General features: G+C 45.2%; 2 protein-coding genes across 7 annotated transcripts in view; one reads left to right on the forward strand and one right to left on the reverse strand.

Moving 5' to 3' along the window:
- flii (FLII actin remodeling protein) overlaps nt 1–4,947 on the forward strand; it is a 108,392-nt gene extending 103,445 nt beyond the window's left edge. For both annotated transcript variants that reach the window (XM_072481231.1, XM_072481232.1), the window contains 4 exons: nt 446–552; nt 863–968; nt 1,725–1,790; nt 4,157–4,947. In XM_072481231.1, coding sequence (XP_072337332.1) covers nt 446–552; nt 863–968; nt 1,725–1,790; nt 4,157–4,291 — 414 coding nt within the window. In that variant the 3' untranslated portion in view covers nt 4,292–4,947. The remainder of the gene's footprint in view (nt 1–445; nt 553–862; nt 969–1,724; nt 1,791–4,156) is intronic.
- Nucleotides 4,948–13,673: 8,726 nt separating this feature from the next.
- Nucleotides 13,674–17,407, reverse strand: part of llgl1 (LLGL scribble cell polarity complex component 1) — a 90,839-nt gene continuing 87,105 nt past the window's right edge. For all 5 annotated transcript variants that reach the window (XM_072481235.1, XM_072481236.1, XM_072481234.1 and 2 more), the window contains one exon: nt 13,674–15,597. In XM_072481235.1, coding sequence (XP_072337336.1) covers nt 15,588–15,597 — 10 coding nt within the window. In that variant the 3' untranslated portion in view covers nt 13,674–15,587. The remainder of the gene's footprint in view (nt 15,598–17,407) is intronic.

A 17,407-nucleotide genomic window follows, 5' to 3' on the forward strand; every position in this document is an offset into this window, starting at 1 on the left:
TTAGCGCTGCTGCCTCACGGCTCCCAGGTCCCAGGTTCGATCCCAGCCCTGGGTCACTCTCCGTATGGTGTTTGCATTCTCCCCGTATTTGCGTGGGTTCCGTGTGGAGTTTGCACATTCTCCGTGTTTGCGTGGGTTTTGCCCCCACAACTCAAAGATGTGAACGTTAGGTGGATTGGCCACGCTAAATTGCCCTTTAATTGGGAAAAATTAATTGGGTACTCTAAATTTATTTTTTAAAATAAATAAATAAAATTTACACTTCAGTGTATGGTGCCCCGAATGGGAAGCAGCAAGGGATGTGTGACACTCTGCTGGGGGCATGCAGGATAATTTGCACAGTAGTTTCTGCACCCACATTTCACTACTGTTCTGAGAAGATCAACTGAGAGCTGTAAATTATATTATTGACTCGCTGTGGACAAATTCTGCTGTGTTATTTTAGGTGATAAATGAGGGAGAAGAGCCTGAAAACTTCTTCTGGGTCGGAATAGGTGGAGCAAAGCAGTATGATGAAGATGCAGAATACATGAAGCACTCCAGGCTTTTTAGGTATGATGTGGTCAGAAATGGAAAATGTTTGCCATTAGACGCTTACTTCAGTAATCCCGAACCACACACTTGAAAAAGAATTGGCTTGTCTTTGGCCTCGTTAAAAAGTATTTTCATTTGAATGCAGCTGGTGGTTTGTTAATACAGAGGTTCTCAGTCAAAGGAGCCCTTTCTTCTTCTGGTTTACACCAAGCCCACCTCAGGAAGTCTCTACAGATTCCAGTTCAAGATATCTTGATTTCTGTGTGGGATCCAGGGGGCACTTATTGGTGGAATGCTTTATTTATCTTCTCTTATTTCTTCCTTGAAGGTGTTCCAACGAAAAGGGTTATTTCTCGGTGTCCGAGAAGTGTTCTGATTTCTGTCAAGATGATCTTGCAGATGATGACATCATGTTATTGGACAATGGAAAAGAGGTTGGTAAAATAACTCCAGCAGGTAAATCAGGGCAATGACACTAAACACACTGGACCTTGAAGCTGATGAATGTGTTTGCAGTCTCCCACAAGGTGACTTATCCTATCAGATTCTGCTGTCCTGGACAGGCATATGCAAAGGTGGAGTGCATGTTCTTTCAGCCATGGTGAGGATGCCAGATCGTGGGCACTTGAGATCTTCAGGAAGGATACATACAAAATGACAGATTACCAATGGTGTGGGAAGTAGTCAATACTGGAGGGTGTGGAAAGTAGTCGATACTGGAGGGCAGTGAATGATTGTAAGTCAGCTGAAAATACTGGTTTGTAAGAATGTAGTTCTTGTTGATATTTAGAAATCAATTGATGCTTATGTGTACATATTTAAACTTAAAATGTATTATGAACCGCAGAATTTTGAAGCTGTTGTGAAAATGAGCCGTGCAGACCCAGAGGCCCTAAGTTAATTGAGACCAGCTGAGTTGATAATGGAGGCCTCGGTGCTGTTAGTTAATAAGCTTGTTAGTGAGTGAGGTTGTGGGTTTGGTGCTGGCTTTTCACCTTCAACGTTGCATAGGCTACAAAAATGCCTAGGGTCAGAACAACGTCATGCAGTAGATACTCCTTAACCGTAGTATTGTTCCGAATGTTCAGCTGAGAATGGGGAAAATTAGGACTGTTTGAAAACATAAAATTCTGCTGTTTATCCAATTTCCACTGACCTCCTCCATAATGATGTTTCTTCTGCCTTTTCAGGTTTACATGTGGGTGGGAACACAAACTAGTCAGGTGGAGATCAAACTAAGCCTTAAAGCATGCCAGGTAAACACTGCACTTACAAGCATCTGAATAATAACTGAAAGGAAATAGCCCTCTGGTCTATCCAGCCTGTCACAATATGTACTACCCACCCAAAACCACGGGAGAAGTGAAAAATCAGATTGAGAATCCAGAGCAAATTTGGTGATGTGGGGTGGGCGCAGAGGAAACTAGGAAGTCTTCCTCTAACTCCTCTAGGCAATGAAAATAGCACAGAATTCCAACCAGACCGTTCTCGTAACCTGCAGCTAAGTCAATTCCACAACAAACGCATCAGATCTAAGCTCTGTAGTCCATCCAGTCATTAATGGAAGTGGAGAATTAAACAACTCACTGGAGGAGGAGGCTCTACAAATATCCTCTTCCTCAACGATGGAGGAGCCCAGCATTTATGTGCAAAAGACGAGGCTGAGGCATTTGCAACAATCTTCAGCCTGAAGTGCCGAGTGGATGATCCATCTCAGTCTCCTCTGGAAGTCTCCAGCATCACAGATGTCAGTCTTCAGCCAATACGATTCACTCCACGTGATATCAAGAAACGGCTGAAGGCACTGGATACTCCGAAGGCTATGGGCAATATCCCAGCGACTTGTTCTCCAGAACTGGCTGCACCCTGAGCCAAGCTGTTCCAGTACAGCTACAACACTGGCATCTACTGGGCAATGTGGAAAATAGCCCAGGGGTGTGTCCTGTAAAATTCCAACCCAGCCAATTACCGCCCTATTAGTGCAAAGTGATGGAAGGAGTCACCAATAGCGCTATCAAGCAGCATTTACTCAGCAATAACTTGCTGACGGACGCTCAGTTTGGGTTCCGCCAGGGTCAGTCATCTGACCTCCACCATCTACAAGGCACAAGTCAGAAGTGTAATGGAATACTCTCCCCTTGCCTGGATGAGTGCAACTCCAACAACACTCAAGCTCGACACCATCCAGGACAAAGCAGCCCGCTTGATTGCTCCCCTTTCCACAAACATTCAAACCCTCCACCACTGGCAAACAGTGGCAGCTGTGTGTACTATCTACAAGATGCACTGCAGTAACTCACCAAGGTTCCTTAGACAGCACCGTCCAAACCCACAACCATCTAGAAGGACAAGAGCAGCAGATACCTGGGAACCCCACCACCTGGAGGTTCCCCTCCAAGTCACTCATTACCCTGATTTGGAAATATATCACCTGCTCCTTCACTGTTGCTGGGGCAACAACCTGGAATTCCCTCCCTAATAGCACCTCGAGGACTGCAGCAGTTCAAGAAGGCAACTAGGGATGGGCAATAAATGATGACCGAACCAGCGACATCCACATCCCGTAAATGAAAAAAAAAGAATTGACATCCACTATCCAAGCAGCCTGTTCAAAAGGGCCATCATTCTCATTGGGCAGCACCTTGATTATCACTGCTACCCAGATCCCTGGAGTTCAATTCTGACCTTGGATGTCTGTGTGGAGTTTGCACATTGTGTCTGGTTGGGTTTCTCTCCCACAGTCCAAAGATATGCAGGTTAGGTGGATTGGCTATGCTAAATTGTCCCTTAAGTGTCTGCAGATTAGGTGGGGTTACAGGGATAGGACCGGGGTATAGGGTGTTCTTTCAGAGGGCTAGTACAGACTCTATGGGGCAAATCGCCTCCTTCTGCAGTATAGGCATTCTACGATCTCACTTTGCACAGCTTAAAATTGTCAGTGATTAAAGTGTAGAAGCCTAAAGTGTAGAGTCCTAACTTTTAGCATGTCAGGGAATCTGTTCTCTCCAGCGCAGTTTAGTGCTTGTACCATTTGTTTTTTCTAGAAATGTATTGTGAACTGCTTTAATAATCAGAGTATCCACCCCCACCTCCCCCAACATTGGTGCTGAGAGGAGGATACCCTGTTTCTCCAACACAAAATTAAGTGTTTGTACTGTTTGGCCTTGTATATTTTTTATTGTTTTAATAAAAAGATATGGTCAATCCACTTACCCTGCCCATCTACTCTGTCTATCTTGACCTCTATAAATAACCTCAATAAAATAATTTTGGAAAATAAAACTGTGAACCAAGTGGCTCTCCCATACCACCATGGATCAGTGAGTTATAGGTGAGCCACTAACAGGAAAGGTATCAGCTAGCATTGCTGATCTCTCCACTGTGAATATTCTAATAGAAAAGAATCAGTCTCGCTGATGTCCTCGTAGGTTGAAAAGCCTTTTAATACCTTTAATACCAACTGTTATCATTCATCATAAACACCCTGTATCAAACAAACATTAGGCTCAATTTCCACACTGCCTGCTGTCGAACCTGCTGTTTTTTTTTTTTGTTGTTATTGCATATTTCCAGCATCTGCAATATATTTGATCAATCTAATTGGAGTTTTTTTTTCTTTTAGGTATACATCCAACACATGAGAGCCAAAGACAGTGATCACCCACGCAAACTGCGACTGGTTCGCAAAGGGAATGAACCCCATAACTTTACACGCTGCTTTCATGCTTGGGGTAGCTTCAAAAAATCACTTGCTTAGGATGCACACAGTCACCATTACCCCACAAGTGATCTTTTAAAAATCTATAAAGAGGTTTCTAGAAAGGGTTTAATGGTGATGGGAGCCGTCTGAAGGTTTGGCTCCGGAGCTCTTCAAAGCAAAAGCTATTTTCTCAGCTTCCAAAAGGCTAATTATTTCCCAGCAATCAGTACCTTGCTGTGCCAGGTCTGCATGTCATGGCTGCACATCAAGAAAACAGTGGGTTTAATGCTTTCATAAGAAATGATGGGTGTAAAATAAATTCTTAGCCAGGCAGCCACCTCTCCGGATTGTAATGGGTAAAAACTAATTCAATCTCTCCTTTCTCTTTCCCTCCCTCCCTCTCCCCCCCCACCCACCCACCCAAAATCTACAAAAGGCCATTTTTTGGAGAGGAAGAGTAATTAGTGCCAAAATTTAAAGCATTAACTTATGAAAGGTCAAATTGTGACAGAACAAAGTTTCAGAAAGTGTCTTAAAAGTCCGTACATATATTATGGCTGAGCTTGTCAGTGACAATTGTTACTGTATATATATATACTGTATGTTTGTAAAACTACAAAAAATGCACTGCACTGTTTGAAAGTTATGAAACATCAGCATCTTTATCTGTATAGTGATTGATAGTGATTAAAAAAAAAAATGAATGTTAATAATCATGCTCGAACAGGCCAATTCAAGTTTCTAGAGAAGGAGAAATTAGTTTATGTAATGGCACTTTCAAGTACGGATTCTGTAATGCAGCGTTCATATCAAAAGATACCATGCAAGTGTCAAGATGAGGATTATCAGAGTGAGAGTAGGGCCGATCAGGGATAGTGGAGGGATCTTATGCCTAGAGTCTGAGGTGGTGGTGGAGGCCCTAAATGTATTCACTAGAGTGGGACATTGTTGCTCGTGAGAACAGTTTGAACCAGATTAATAGGCTCGAACAAGGCCATTAATATTGAGGAGGATAGAGAAGTCCCCTGGACCAGACTGGATCATAGAATTTACCTTGGGAATATACCCAAGGTTACTACGGGAAGTGAGGAAGGAGATTGCTGCACCGTTGGCGATGATCTTTGCGTCCTCACTCTCCACTGGAGTACAACGGGATGATTGGAGGGAAGTGAATGTTGTTCCCCTGTTCAAGAAAGGGAATAGGGAAATCCCTGGGAATTACAGACCAGACAGTTTTAGGTCTGTGGTGAGCAAAATACTGGAAAGGATTCTGAGAGATTTGATTAAAGATAGTCAGCATAGCTTTGTGAGGGGCAGGTTATGCCTCACAAGCCTCATTGAATTCTTTGAGGATGTGACGAGACACATTGATGAAGGTTGGGCAGTGGATGTGCTGTACATGGATTTCAGCAAGGCATTTGATAAGGTTCCCCATGGTAGGCTCATTCAGAAAGTTAGGGGGCATGGGATACAGGGAAATTTGGCTGTCTGACCGAAAGAAGACAGCGAGTGATCGTGGATGAAAAGTATTCTGCCTGGAGGTATCTTGCAAGGATCTGTTCTGGGACCCTGCTCTTCGTGGTTTTTATAAATGACTTGGATGAGGAAGTGGAAGGGTGGGTTAGTAAGTTTGCTGATGACACGAAGGTTGGTGGAGTTGTAGATGGTGTTGAGGGTTTTTGCAGGTTACAATAGGACATTGACAGGATGCAGAGCTGGGCTGAGAAGTGGCAGATGGAGTTCAACCTAGATAAATGTGAAGTGATTCATTTTGGAAGGTCGAATTTGAATTCTGAATACAGGGTTAAAGGCAGGATTCTTGGAAGTGTGGAGGAACAGCGGGATCTTGGGGTCCACGTACATAGATCCCTCAAAGTTGCCACCCAGGTTGATAGGGTTGTTAAGGCATATGGTAGGGCGACACTGCAGCCTACGGTGCTGAGGAACCGGGTTCGAATCCCGGTCCTGGGTCACTGTCCGTGTGGTGTTTGCAAATTCTCCCCATGTCTGCGTGGGTTCAACCCAAAGATGTGTAGGTTAGATGGATTGGCCACACTAAATTGCCCCTTAATTGGAAAAAAATAATTGGGTACTCTAAATTTTTTAAAAACATTTTTTTTTAAAGGGTAAAGTGTTGTTGGCTTTTGTTAACAGGGGGATTGAGTTTAAGAGCCATGAATTGCAGCTTTATAAAACCCTGGTTAGACCACACTTGGAATATTGTGTCCAGTTCTGGTCACCTCATAGGAAGGATGTGGATGCTTTGGAGAGGGTGCAAAGGAGATTTACCAGGATGCTGCCTGGACTGGAGGGCATGTTTTATGAAGAAAGGTTGAGGGAGCTATGGCTTTTCTCACTGGAGCGAAGAAGGAAGAGAGGTGACTTGATAGAGGTGTACAAGGTGATGAGAGGCATGGATAGAGTGGATAGTCAGATACCTTTCCCCAAGGTGTCACGAGAGGACATAATTTTAAGGTGATTGGAGGAAGGTACAGGGGAGGTGTCAGAGGTAGGTTCTTTACAGAGTGGTGGGTGTGTGGAATGTACTGCCAGCAGAGGTGGTTGAGTCAGTCATTAGGGACATTTAAGCGACTCAAGCACATGGACAGCAGTAAATTGAAGGGCGTGGAGGTCAGGTTGATCTTTGATTAGGATAAATAGTCAACTCAACATCATAGACCAAAGGGCTGTACTGTGCTATTCCCTATGTTCTATGCTGCAACCTCTGGAGGTAGTACCCGTGTAGATGTGAACAAATTACCCCTTTTAGTTTGTGAATTTGAGTAACATTCTCGCCTGTATGCAGTGCCAAAAAGGACTATTATAACCACTTTCACAGGGCAGCACGGTGGCGGTGGGTTAGCCTTGCTGCCTCACGGCACCGATGTCCCAGGTTCAGTCCCGGCTCTGGGTCACCATCTGTGTGGGAGTTTGCACATTCTCCCCATGTTTGTGTGGGTTTCACCCTCACAACCCAAAAGATGTGCAAGCTAGGTGGATTGGCTATGCTAAATTGCCCCTTAATTGGAAAAAGTGAATTGGGTACTCAATTTATAATTTTTTTTTTGAAACACTGAAGGCAATGAAGTACAATGGTGGTTGTCTGTTTAAAGATCTGTAAAAAGCTTCCACTTCCCATACAAGTTATGGTACTGGCACAATCCTAAAAATTATTAGAACTCTTTCTTTAAGAAAGTCCATAGTTGCTTTGAGAGTTTAGTTTGGAGAATGAGTTCAAAGAGGGAACAGTGTTGGCTAAGTACAGAGGTCAGTGGGCCAGAAAATGTAAATGGTACGCAAATGGAAATTGCATAGAATGGTCAGGAGATTCACCTGGACAGGCTCTGGGCAGTAAAAGCACACTTGCCAACTGGATTGGTAAGAATGCATACTACACACTCAGGGCAGTGTAAATATGACCAAACATGCTCTGTTGGCAATTTGCTTCTCATTTTTAAGTCAGCTCAGGATAATCACACTTTTATTACACAAACCCCATGATTCAATGAATACACAGCTGTAGATTCCCTGCCTAGACCTGTCCCTCTCATCAAGCTATTGCATCAGATTTAGTCAGTATGTCTTGGGTGTTCCTTGATACAGAACCCAGAGTCATTGAAGTGAAACATACATCCACAGAGAGAAGGGAGAGTGCAATAGTTGGTTTCTGCCAGAACATGAAACTGAAGTCTCTTCAGAATTCCTCTCCTCCCCCCTGTAATATTCCTTTTACAGCTACAGGTAGGCTGGTAATCGATTGCCATCACAGCTAGGTTTCAAGCTAAAAGCAAGCAGTTGCTATATCCTTTAAGTAAACAGAAAACAATGTTATGAATTTGTTTTATAAATTTCATCCTACCCACCACAGCATCAGGGCAGCACTCCAAATTGGTCTCATCTCTAATTTGAAGCCATGAACATTGCAATGTCAACTGTTCTTGAAATTGAACAGACAGGTGGACTTCACTTTAAGCAAACACTAAAGCTGTAAAAGTAGCGTTAGTATTCTGGAATAGGTGCAAGTCTTCCTGTACTCTGATGTCAAGTGGTGAATATCCCACAAGCTTAAAAATGAAAATTACAGCACAGGCAGCATCTAAATCATACTGGTGCTGGCCTTGTAACTGGAGAAATTTAATTGCTCTTTCTAGGGTCTTTTTTTAAAAACCTTTATGATATAGCCTGCTGCTCAAGTTGGAGTAATGGGCAACGTAAGCGATCTCCATGCGCAGCAAGATTGTGAACTCAGGCTTCACTCTGACCCACGAATAAGATTAAATACATCTAATACATGCCAAATTTCACAAGTTATAAAATCTTAATCATTTATGAATAGAATCATCAACTTCAAGCAGTTAAAATATTTACTCAATGGGATACAAAAAGAGCACAGCTCTCAGTCAATGTTGTGTGCAATCAGCATGTACCTCACTTGCTGCACATTACTTCAGTCATACCGACTTCCGGTTGCGGCGATGCACTGCTAAGCCGCACGTTTCGGCAGCTCCCGTTCTAACGGACTTTTGGGCTCTTTTCGGGAGCCCCAACAGAAATTTTTTCAGACCAAACCCAGTGTGGGGTGACAAAGGAAGGTGTCCCCCTAGGTGTGTATGGAAAAGACCAGTGGCAGTGGCCAGATTGCGAAGGATCCTCTGGAGCAGCGGCAGAGAAGAGAAGGAAGAAGCAAGATGGCGGCGGATGGAGCCCAGACGACATGGGGCCCGGACCAGCAGGAATTCCTCAGATGGTGTGTGGAGGAACTAAAGAAGGAGGTGCTGGCGCCGATGTTATTGGCAATCGATGGGCTGAAAGAAACACAAAAGGCCCAGGTGATAAGAGCTCCGTGGGGTGAAGGCAAAGGCAGCCGAAAATGAGGATGAGATACAGGGCCTTGTGGTAAAAACGGAGACGCATGAGGCGCTACATAAGAGGTGTATCGAAAGGCTCGAAGCCTTAGAGAACAGCTCGAGGAGGAAGAACCTCCGGATTCTAGGTCTCCCCGAAGGAATGGAGGGAGCTGACGTTGGGGCTTATGTGAGCACGATGCTCCATACGCTAATGGGAGCCGAGGCCCCCTCGGGCCCCCTGGAGGTGGAAGGGGCTCACCGGGTCCTTGTGAGAAGACCAAAGGCTGGAGAACTACCAAGGGCGATAGTGGTGAGATTTCACCGCTTCACTGACAGAGAGGCTGTCTTGAGCTGGGCCAAGAAGGTACGGAGTAGTAGGGGGGTGGCGATATTGGTGGGAAAACGGGTGTCGTTCGAGGCTAGGAATATAGTGGTGGATAACGGGGGTAGATTCGTGATGGTGAGTGGTAGATTGCAGGGAAAGGAGGTCGTGCTGGTAAATGCATATGCCCCAAACTGGGATGACGCGGGATTTATGAAGCGGATATTGGGACGTATCCCGGACCTGGAGGTGGGAAGCCTGGTAATGGGGAGAGGGGGGGGGATTTCAATACAGTGCTGGATTCAGGGCTAGACCGGTCTAGATCCAGGACCGGAAGGCAGCCGGCAGCGGCCAAGGTGCTTAGGGGGTTCATGGAGCAAATGGGGGGGGGGGGGGGGGGGGGGGGGATGGATCCGTGGAGATTTGCTAGGCCGTTGGCCAAAGAGTTCTCCTTTTTCTCCCATGTTCACAAGGTATACTCCCCGATAGATTTCTTTGTTATGAGTAGGGCACTGATCTCGAAGGTGACAGGAACAGAGTACTCGGCCATAGCCGTTTCAGACTATGCCCTGCACTGGGTGGATCTGGAATTAGGAGGGAGCAGCGCCCACTCTGGCGACTGGATGTGGGGGTCTGTGGAAGGGTGCGGGGATGTATTGAGAGGTACCTAGAGGCCAATGACAATGGTGAGGTCCAGGTGGGGGTAGTTTGGGAAGCGCTGAAGGCAGTGGTTAGGGGAGAGTTGATCTCCATTAGAGCTCACAAGGAGAAACAAGAGGGCAAAGAAAGGGAGAGATTAGTGGGGGAGATTGAGGGTGGATAAAAGATATGCGGAGGCCCCGGACGAAGGACTAATCGCGTACTGTCACAAGTAGGCTTCAAATGAAGTTACTGTGAAAAGCCCCTAGTCGCCACATTCCGGCACCTGTTCGGGGAGGCTGTTACGGGAATTGAACCGTGCTGCTGGCCTGCCTTGGTCTGCTTTCAAAGCCAGCGATTTAGCCCTGTGCCAAACAGCCCCGAGGCGAAACAGAGAGGCGAAGACATCAGGCGGAGTTTGACCTGCTGATCACAGGAAAGGCAGAGGCACAGTGGAGGAAGGCACAGGGGATGAGTTAAGAGTATGGGGAAAAGGCGAGCCGGCTGCTGGCCCACCAACTGCGCAAGATAGCGGCGAGGGAGATTGGGGGAGTTAAGGATGAAACGGGAACTACGGAGCGGAGAGCAGGGAAGGTAAATGAGGTGTTTTAAGACCTTTTATGAGAGGCTATACCTTTTATGAGAGGCTATACAAGTCCCAACCCCCGGAGGGAAAAGAGGGAATGCAACAGTTTCTGGACCAACTAAGGTTCCCGAGGGTGGAGGAGCAGGAGGTGGCAGGTCTGGGGGCGCCAATTGAAGTGGAGGTGACAACTAAAGGCCTGGGGAACATGCAGGCAGGGAAGGCCCCGGGACCAGAAGTGTTCCCGGTGGAATTTTACAGGAAATATGTGGACTTGTTGGCCCCCACTGCTGGCGAGAACCTTTAACGAGGCCAGATAAGGGGGGACTCTACCCCCGACAATGTCGGTGGCGACGATATCACTGATCCTGAAGCAGGATAAAGATCCGCTGCAATGCGGGTCATATAGGCCTATCTCACTCCTAAATGTAGACGCCAAGCTGCTGGCAAAAGTGCTGGCGACGAGGATTGAGGATTGTGTTCAGGGGGTGGTGCATGAAGACCAGACAGGGTTTGTAAAGGGGCGCCAACTGAATGTCAACGTTCGACGGCTGTTGGGGGTGATAATGATGCCCCCAGCAGAGGGGGAGGCAGAGATAGTGGTGGCGATGGATGCGGAGAAGGCATTCGATAGGGTAGAGTGGGAATATTTATGGGAGGTGTTGAGGAGGTTTGGGTTCGGTGAGGGGTTTTTCCAGTTGGGTCAGACTCCTATATGGGGCCCCAGTGGCAAGTGTAGTTATAAACCGGCAAAGATCGGAGTATTTTCGGTTACATAGGGGAACAAGGCAGGGGTGTCCCCTATCCCCATTACTGTTCACATTGGCAATTGAACCACTGGCCATAGCGTTGAGAGACTCGAAGAAATGGAGGGGGGTGGTTAGAAGGGGAGAGGAACACCAAGTGTCACTCTACGCAGATGACCTACTGCTATATGTGGCGGGTCCTGTAGAGGGGATAACAGAGGTTATGCAGATATTGAGGGAGTTGAGATTTTTCAGGATACAGGCTAAATATGGGGAAGAGTGAGCTTTTTGTAATACACCCTGGGGACCAGGGAAGAGGAATAAGCGCCCTGCCGTTAAGGAGAGTGGAAAGGAGCTTCCGATATTTGGGGATCCAGGTAGCTAGGAGCTGGGGAACTCTACACAAAAACTTATCTGACGCGGTTGGTGGAGCAGGTGGAGGAGGATTTCAAGAGGTGGGATATGCTGCCGCTCTCACTGGCGGGCAGAGTGCAGGCGGTAAAAATGATGGTTCTCCCAAGGTTTCTTTGTGTTTCAATGTCTCCCCATTCTGATCACGAAGGCCTTTTTCAAGAAAATAGACAGGAGCGTTATGAGTTGTGTGGGCAGGGAAGACCCAGAGGGTAAGGAGGGGGTTCCTGCAGCGTAGCAGGGCCAGAGGGGGACTGGCGTTGCCGAACCTGGACGACTACTACTGGGCCGCCAATGTGGCGATGGTTTGTAAGTGGATGAGGGAGGGAGAGGGGGCGAAGTGGAAGAGGCTGGAGATGGCGTCCTGTAAGGGAACGAGCCTAAAAGGTGCTGGTGACGGCGCCGCTGCCGCTCTCCCCGAAAAGGTATACCACGAACCCAGTGGTGGTGGCAACCTTAAGGATCTGGGGGCAGTGGAGGCGACACAGGGGGGTGACGGGGGCCTCAGTGTGGTCCCCGATCAGGAATAACCATAGGTTTGTCCCAGGAAAGATGGACGGAGGGTTCCAGAGCTGGCAACGGGCAGGTATTAGAAGACTGAGAGATTTGTTTATAGACGGGACGTTTGTGAGCCTGGGAGCGCTGGAGGAAAAATATGAGTTGCCCCCAGGGAACAATTTTAGATCCATGCAAGTGAGGGCGTTTACGAGGCAACAGGTGAGGGAATTTCCACTGCTCCCGACACAGGGGATCCAAGATAGAGTGATTTCCAGGGTATGGGTCGGGGAGGGCAAAGTGTCCGAAATATATCAGGAGATGAGACGAGGGGGAGGCGCTGGTAGAGGGGCTGAAGGGAAAATGGGAAGAAGAGCTGGGGGAGGAGATTGAGGAGGGTCTGTGGGCTGATGCCCTAAGTAGGGTAAATTCCTCTTCCTCGTGTGCCAGGCTTAGCCTGATACAATTCAAGGTTCTACACAGAGCACATATGACAGGAGCAAGACTGAGCAGGTTCTTCGGAGTGGAGGACAGGTGTGGGAGGTGCTTGGGAAGCCCGGCGAACCACACACATGTTCTGGTTGTGTCCGGCACTGGAGGAGTGGCAAAGGTGATCTCAAAAGTGGTGAAGGTCCGGGTCAAGCCAGGCTGGCGGTTAGCTATATTTGGGGTAGCGGAAGAGCCGGGAGTGCAGGAGGCGAAAGAGGCCGATATTCTGGCCTTTGCGTCCCTGATAGCCCGGCGAAGGATCCTACTTATGTGGAAGGAAGCAAAACCCCCCCGGCGTGGAGGCCTGGATAAACGATATGGCAGGGTTCATAAAACTAGAACGAATGAAATTTGCGCTGAGGGGATCGGCTCAGGGGTTCTCCAGGCGGTAGCAACTGTTCCTTGACTATCTCGCAGAATGTTAAGGGAAAATAGATAGTCAGCAGCCGGGGGGGGGGGGGGGGGGGGGGGAGCACTTTTTTTGTTACTTTGTTAGTTCACTATTTTATTTAAATAATGTTATTTATCAGTTATTGTGCTATTTTTATGTTGATTTGTAAAGTGGAAAAATTCTGTTAGAAAACTTTAATAAAATATATATATATATATATATATATATATTTATTTTAAAAATTACCTCAGTCATTGGAAAAAGCCATGCGATGGAAACCAGCCGAATATGGCAACGATGCAAGTGGACGACAGTCAACAAAATGTCTTGTGGCCACACTCCGAACACTGGAGTGAATCATCCCACATTCCAATACCTGATAAATATCTAACTTACCCATTTATTCCTCTGGTGATCATTCCCTCATTACCAATGAGTGGGAACAATATTACTGTTAGGCCTCTCCCACATTTCCCCCCCTTGCTGCAGTGAAAAAGACAAGTGAACTAACAGTCATAGGAGACACAATGCTTTATTACTGTTAAAAGCAAAATCAATTAGATAATGTAATTGAGCTTTTCAATAACTGAATACATTCTACTAGAAAATGTTACTGTAAACAGCATAATTATTTTTTAATAATCACAAGGTTTCATAGTGTGTGGTGTCAATATCAAAGTAACCTCCCATAATCTTGAAAAGATTGACAAAGAAACAAATGTCGACTGCTTTCCACACAAGGAAGTAAATCCTATGGCGAACCCTGTAGAAATCGCAAAAGATGATCCTTCAACAATAAAGGAAGCATATTTACAAATAAGTTGTACCATTCTACTCAAACTGTCAAGTTTGATGAAAAATATTTACAGGGAGCGGAGTAATAAAAAATTCATACCAGTGCAGCACCCCATCACCACTAGAGGTCTCTACCTTGCATCTGTCGGGTGTACACAAATGACATCTCGTGGAAGCACACAACCACTGCCCCATTGGACTTTTCTAATTATTGGGTAAATTAACTCATGAACTGACAGAAAAGACTTAACATGATTAGATAATTTACAGTATTCAAACTTTTGAAAACAATTCTAAAGTTTCTTCCTGAGACTTGTTTCCTTAGAGCAAAAACAAGCCTCTAATGGCAGCACAAAATTTCAATTTCATCATGATCAACACCGACCAAATCAGAACCCAGAAAATTCAATTCCTTATTTTCCATGGGGGTCGGCAGGAGAGACACAGACAAGTTGCTGAAATTTAACTGCTGAAAACCGTGCAGTACATTAAAAACAAGCTAAAACTCACCGGCTGTCATCTATACAAAATTGGTGTTAGAAATGTGAGGCAGCCCACACCCTCCAAGCAGTTACTCGATGCAAAAGTATTGGTGATTTACACTAGAGTTCATGGAATATCATTTTACATAATCTAATTTCAAGTGGTTAAAATGTAGAGTCCACAATTAAAACTTATACAGATGAGGGCAGCAACGTTATATGGAGAAGCAAACAGCACAGAATTGGGCCCCTATCCGTTCAGTGTCTGATCTCACCAATGTCACATGAAAGAGAAGCTGATCATGGACAACTCCCCTGAAGGAGAAAAGACATGTATTTGCTGGGCTCCTTCAAAGGAAACAAAAGTTCACATTATCCAACTGGTTATAGAAGAGCAAAGTTCAGCAGAATTTGGTCTGCAAATTTGAATTCCCTGTGTTATGAATCCTGATCAGAGATATAGAGATGTGGATCTTTTCTTCAACATGTGCTCCCTTGATACCCAATTAACAATAAACCACAATTGTAAAGATAGGACATTTCTAAAAACCAACCATTTGAAGAGAACCTAAGGGCCCTATTATTTCTAATTAATTTGATGCTAGTATACAAAACTACAAAGAATGCAGCAAGTTGCAAAAACTTCTTGGAAGACAAAAATCCCCAGTTTTAGATTGCATTTCGGTGTCAGGAAACAAAATGAGAATGACACCATCTTTTAAAACTGATCCATGGGCAGGAAAGAACGTAGGAAAAAACCCAAAGTACAAACGGAGACGATCAAATGTTTCCCAGTTTTGTTTCTTCTTCTCCTTCATATGAAAAGCAAAGATTGCAAATATTCCTCAAGTACCAAGAGGTGAATCTCTTCAGAAGTCTGTTTCATAACATTACTCGTTTAGTGTTGCAAGAGGCTTTGTATTGGTGCAGGCAGACAGGCGGCAGCTGGTATGTAGATTCAGACAAAGTCCTTTTTTAAAAAAAATTCATTTTGTCTTTTGATACCGAAGATGTGACAATTCAAACCACTATCGACATCAAAGGTCATGATCCCAGTGTGAAGCTTGAGCTGTCAATCCTGGTAAAATTCCCTTTTTGCTCAGCCAACCAATCGCATAAGGTCACAAGGTGTCTTCAGTTCAATCACTTTCTGCTAACATTCCCTGAAGAGTGGGAAACATAAATAAGGATACAAAAATTATTTCACTGTTAAATCATATATTTCAGCCCTCTGCAAACCCCAAAACAACTTTCTAAATAGTTAAAAGCTAGAAACAGTAGAGGGCCAAAGACGTTGATTAAAATGTCATAAAGCAGTCATTCGACCAAACCAGTACAAGCCTTTGGCCATCTTTCCTCACCCAAATCTATAGTGTTATTACCATCTCTATTTCTTCCCCTATGTTTGTCCAGCTCCCCTTGTGTACTTATACTATTCGCTTCGCTTCAATCATTATGTGGTAACATGTTCTATCTTAGCATTCTTTGTGTAATAAACTTGTTTGAATTGCCTATTGGGGCTTTTTGGTGACCCATATATTGATAGTCACTTACATCTCCACAATGAAACAACATTCTCTGTACCAACCATCAAAACCTTTCATAATTTTAAAGATCTTTCCCTCAGTCCTTTTGCAAGAAAAAAAAAAGACCCAATGTTTCCAGATGTGTATACCCACACATTCTTGATACCAGCCATGTAAATCTTCTCTGCACCCTCTCTAGTGCTTCTGCATCTTTATGGTCACACATTGACCAGAACTACAGGCATTAGAGTCTTCGAATACAGAAAACGCCCTTTGGTCCATCAAGTCTGCATCAGTCAAAAACCACCTAACTATTCCAATCCAACTTCCTAGCATTTGGCCCATAGCCTTATATGCCTTGGGATCTTAAGTGCACATCTAAATACTACTTAAATGTTTTGAGGGTCTCTGCCTCCACCATCCTTTCAGGCAGAAAGTTCCAAACTCTCACCACCCTCTGGGTGAAAAGGTTTTTTCTCAGATGCCCTGTAAACTCCTGCCCCTTACCCTAAATCTATGCCCCCTGGTCATTGATACCTCAACCAATGGAAAGGTTTCTTCCCATCTATGCCTCTCATTTTATACATCCCAATGTTCCCCCTCAGTATCCTCTGCTCCAAGGAAAACAATCCAAGTCTATCCAATCTCTCTTCATAACAAAAACTCTCCAGCCCAGGCAACATCCTGGTAAATCTCCTTTGCACCCATTCCAGTGCTATCACATCCCTCCTATAATGTGGATTCCAGAACTGCACACAATACTTTAGCTGTAACCCAACCAACATTTTATACAGTTCCAGCATAACCTTCCTGCTCTTAACTCTATGCCTCAGTTAATAAATGAAATGAAAATCACTTGTCACAAGTAGGCTTCAAATGAAGTTACTGTGAAAAGCCCCTAGTCGCCACATTCCGGCACCCGTTTGGAGGCTGGTACAGGAATTGAACCCGTGCTGCTGGCCTGCTTTAAAAGCCAGCTATTTAGCCCTGTGCTAAACCAAAGGCAAGTATACATATGTCTTGACCACCATCCACCTGTTCTGCTTCCTCAAGGGACCGGTGTACATGCACACTGATTCTCAGTGCTTCCCAGGGTCCTGCCATTTATCATGTATTCCCTTGCCTGGTTTGTCCTGCCCAAGTGAATCACCTCAAACTTCAAGGCTGGATACAGGTTTAGCATTAACTTCCCTACTTTTCAATTCTATCCCTCTGAAAATAAAGCAGAATGTTGGTTTGCCTTCTTCCCCCCCCCCCCCCCCCCCCTCCCCCAAAACGGCCTTGCTAACTTGCAGTGCAAGGTCCCCTTGTTCCTCTACCATACCTACACTGCACTATCCAAAGTGATCACCCATCCTTCCTACCAAAAAATGTACTTCATTAGGTAGTGTTGAACTTCATTTGCCAGTTAATTGTCCATTTTACAAGTTTATTAATGTTCTGCTAT

The sequence above is a fragment of the Scyliorhinus torazame genome, chromosome 17 (assembly GCF_047496885.1).
Source record: "Scyliorhinus torazame isolate Kashiwa2021f chromosome 17, sScyTor2.1, whole genome shotgun sequence".
Lineage (NCBI taxonomy): Eukaryota > Metazoa > Chordata > Chondrichthyes > Carcharhiniformes > Scyliorhinidae > Scyliorhinus > Scyliorhinus torazame.